The 4,152-nt window shown below is 37.0% G+C and overlaps 1 protein-coding gene across 1 annotated transcript; it reads right to left on the bottom strand.

Annotated features, from left to right (window-relative positions):
• Nucleotides 1–2,787: 2,787 nt before the first annotated feature.
• LOC133055790 (large ribosomal subunit protein mL52-like) lies at nt 2,788–3,161 on the bottom strand. Its single transcript, XM_061140894.1, has one exon. It carries the CDS (start codon nt 3,159–3,161, stop codon nt 2,829–2,831), a length of 333 nt encoding a protein of 110 aa, XP_060996877.1. The 3' UTR covers nt 2,788–2,828.
• Nucleotides 3,162–4,152: the final 991 nt, after the last annotated feature.

The raw sequence follows: 4,152 nt of genomic DNA, 5'->3' as shown, positions 1-4,152 counted from the left end.
ATGAGTAAGAACTTGGTAAATAGAAAGTAAGTTTCCTATCTGAGATATTGTAGGAGATGGAACCTCATCTCTCCAATCCCTGCCAAGAAAACTGTTTATGGTAGTCTAGATTGGGTTCTTCATTATGTTACTCTACAAAGCCTCATCCATTTAATTGCTTACTGTTAGAACTACTGATATATGGCAGTTAAAATTAAATTAAAATGCTTAAATGCTTGAATAAGGTTCATATTATTGTCAAACAGGGGAATGAATACGTCATTGAAAACATACTGCATTTCACTCTAATTGAATTAGGATAGGACAAGATACCACCATTAACAGTAAATCATGAAATCCAAAAGCATTCTGATAAATAAAATGGTAATAATATTCATGTTTATCCCATAAATTGATCTATATAACCTCTTTTTTATTTCCTCAAAACACAGAATAGTCAAGTCTCTACTTAGCAAGATAAGAGGTTTGCCAAGGATACAGAATTGAATAAAACCCTATCCCAGTTCTTAATACAGCAATGTGTAACATAAAAAGCAGATATACTCAAAAAGATAGAATTCTTTGTAATAACTTTTATAAGACAATAACATGGCTATAAATTAGATAAGAGGTGATGAACAAGAGGGAGTGATCAGCTCTGGGGAAGGTCTTGGGCAGTGATATTTGCAGAAAATGCTATTTATTTATTTATTTTTATTAGTTGGAGGCTAATTACTTCACAACATTTCAGTGGGTTTTGTCATACATTGATATGAATGAAAATGCTATTTAAAGGAGACATTTAAGATGAGTTTTGCAGGATAAATCGAAGCAACATAGTCAAGGGAGATTGACTACACTGCTTAGAAGCAGCAAAGAATCTGAATTTGGAACTCTATACTACTTGGCTGTCGAAAGCCATTTCAGAATTTTAAATAATTTGGAAGTTTTCATCAGTACTGAATGCTAATCTCAGTTTCTATGTATTTTTACTCACACTGAATTCTGATGGCATAAGAACTTATTCATGTTAGAGAAGTCAAGTTATAAACCAAGAAATCCAAAGAAGATTTATAACAACTTTTGAATTCTTTTGCACTAAAATCTCATTCAATTAAGCTAAAAATAGTTGAAAATGGTTGTAGATATATATGGTCATGTATAAACTTATTCATAACTTATTAAAGTCAGAGCTATGTTGAAATAAATCAAATAGTTCTGTCCAAAGTTGGTGGCAGGTAGTAAATGTTTACTTTAGTGATAGATTCAGAGCTAGAAAAAAGAAGTCCTTGCTATCATGGGACTTAGAGTTACATTGGAAAAATTACAGAAATAGTCTATTTTAATAGAAATTATTAAAATACAGAAATAGTCTATTTTAGTAGAAATTATTAAAATAATTTTATAAGTGCCACCTAGGAGAGCCACATGTTGTTTGGAGAGTGTATAATATAGAAGCCTAGCTGAACCTGGGGCAATACAAATAGATACTCGGGCAAATCTTGATATTGACTTATAAAGAAAAAGTGGGGTAATAGAGTCTCATAATGGCCTGGTGTTTTTGTGAAGGTCTTCAGGTAGAAAGAAGCCTAAGGCTATTTTATGAAGTAACTGGGTCTATTCTTTAAGAAGAAAATCCAAAAACTCAGAAATAGTATTTACCCAACAAGACTCAAGAGTGCAAGAGTCATCCTAAATTACTAGATATTACTTATCGTACCCAGTGTACTTAAAATTTCCTTACCAGAGCTCAAATACTGTGATCAGATAATGAACTTTGAACTATGCCTTTTTAGCACCAAGAGTGAAGTCCATTTTTACATAGATAAGCTTCATTCTATTTGACTTTGAATGATAAATGTATTAAATGGTAATTAACTTATACAGTAAAAATATCACATTAAGTTTGTATCTAAAGTCAGATTTCACATAGTGATTTTTGTCATAAGTAAATATTGAAACTGATTTTTTTCATTAGATATTAAAATTTCAATTTTAAAATGGGGAGACAGTTTATATTATAGGTTGAATTTAATTGTAAAAATAAAGTAGTATTTTATGACTTTTCTTCCCTGTCATTTGTATTCATTTTTATGCTACAGAAATGGTGGTTTGTAATATATGCAGTTTTAGAAACCATAAATGCAAATTATACATTTAATTTCTTGAAACAAAGTATTTGGGGGATAAATTGAGTTTTGAGTACTTTTTAATTTCTGAGTTTTGTTTGTGCATTTGAATTTTGGCAGTTAATCTTTTCTGAAATTCTTACACAAAAGATTAAATCTTCAGTTCAGTTCAGTCGCTCAGTCCTGTGTGACTATGACCCCATGGAATGCAGCTCGCCAGGCTTCCCTGTTCATCACAAAATCCCAGAGATTGCTCAAACTCATGTGCATTGAATCAGTGATGCCATCCAACCATCTCATCCTCTATCGTCCCCTTCTCCTCCTGCCCTCAATCTTACCCAGCATCAGGGTCTTTTCCAATGAGTCATTCCTCATATCAGGTGGTCAGAGTGTTGGAGATTCAGCATCAGTCCTTCCAATGAATATTCAGGACTGATTTCCTTTAGGATTGACTGGTTTGATCTCCTAGCAGTTCAAGGGACTCTCAAGAGTCTTCTCCAACACCACAGTTCAAAACCATCAATTCTTTGGCACTCATCTTTCTAATTTTCCAAATATCATATCCATATGTGACTACTGGAAAAACCATAGCTTTGACTACATGGACCTTTGTCAGCAAAGTAATGTCTCTGCTCTTTATTTATTTATTTATTTAAGGGAGACAGGAGTTGCTTTTTTTATTGACTTGGTCGTGGGTTTTGTAGTAGAGCCCCTTTGGGTTTAAGAGCATTCTGCTGCTTCCTTTTTTTCTTCCTGCAACTTCTCCTGCTGTCTGAGCTGCCATGCCTGTAATCCAGCATCCATTTCCTGTGACAGCAGTACAACTCCTCTCGCAAACTTTTCCCTTTGGGCTTTTCTTCGAAGCTGGCCTTTCATTGGAGGAGCAGGGCGGCCATCCGCGTACGACCAGTTTGGGAGCTCCATAAGGGGCCCATAGCCGGAGGGGTTGGCAGCAAGGCCCTGCCTGAGTTGACACTGGCTGCCTGCCCAAGCCGCAGCACCGCAGTGCAGTCTCTGGACACCTGTAGAGAGCAGTATACCCAAAGCAGCCATGCTGAGGTGCAGGCTGTCTCTGCTCTTTAATATGCTGTCTAGGTTGGTCATAACTTTTTCCCCAAGGACCAAGTGTCTTTTAATTTGATGGCTGCAGTCACCACCTGCAGTGATTTTGGAGCCCAGAATAATAAAGTCAGCCACTGTTTCCACTGTTTCTCCATCTATTTGCCATGAAGTGATGGGACTGGATGCCATGAACTTAGTTTTTTGAATGTTGAGTTTTAAGCCAGCTTTCATTCTCCTCTTTCACTTTCATCAAGAGGCTCTTTAGTTCCTCTTTGCTGTCTGCCATAAGGGTAGTGCCATCTGCATATCTGAGGTTATTGATATTTTCCCCAGCAATCTTGATTCCAGCTTGTGCTTCATCCAGCCCAGCATTTCCTATGATGTACTCTGCATATAAATTAAATAAGCAGCGTGACAATATACAGCCTTGATATACTCATTTGCCAATTTGGAACCAGTCCTTTGTTCCATGTCTGATTCTAACTTGCTTCTTGACCTTCATACAGCTTACTCAAGAGGGAGGTAACGTGGTCTGGTATTCCCATTTCTTAAAGAATTTTCCATAATTTGCTGTGATCCATACAGTCAAAGGACTTAGCATAGTCAGTGAAGCTGAAGTTGATATTTTTTTGGAACTTTCTTGCAGTTTTATGATCCAATGGATGTTGGAAACTTGACCTCTGGTTCCTGCCTGCCCTCTGTTGAATAAGAATAAGAGGCTTGTAGTAGCTTCCTGATGGGAGGGACTGGCTGTGGGGAAATCTGGGTCTTGCTCTAATGGGTGGGGCCATGCTCAGCAAATCTTTAATACAAAATTTTCTGCTGATAGATGGGGCTGTATTCCCCTGAGGAATACATTGTTTGCCTGAGGCCAAACTATGGTAGGAATAATTGTGACCTCCTTCAAAAGGACTTGTGCCAGCATGCCCTATGGCTCCCAGGATTGTTCTATTCAGATCCCCTGACCCTGCACCAGGCCACT

This window comes from Dama dama, chromosome 5, assembly GCF_033118175.1.
Source record: "Dama dama isolate Ldn47 chromosome 5, ASM3311817v1, whole genome shotgun sequence".
Taxonomy (NCBI): Eukaryota; Metazoa; Chordata; class Mammalia; order Artiodactyla; family Cervidae; genus Dama; species Dama dama.
The sequence above is the reverse complement of the archived record's forward strand: the minus strand, read 5'-3'. Positions and strand labels throughout refer to the sequence as shown.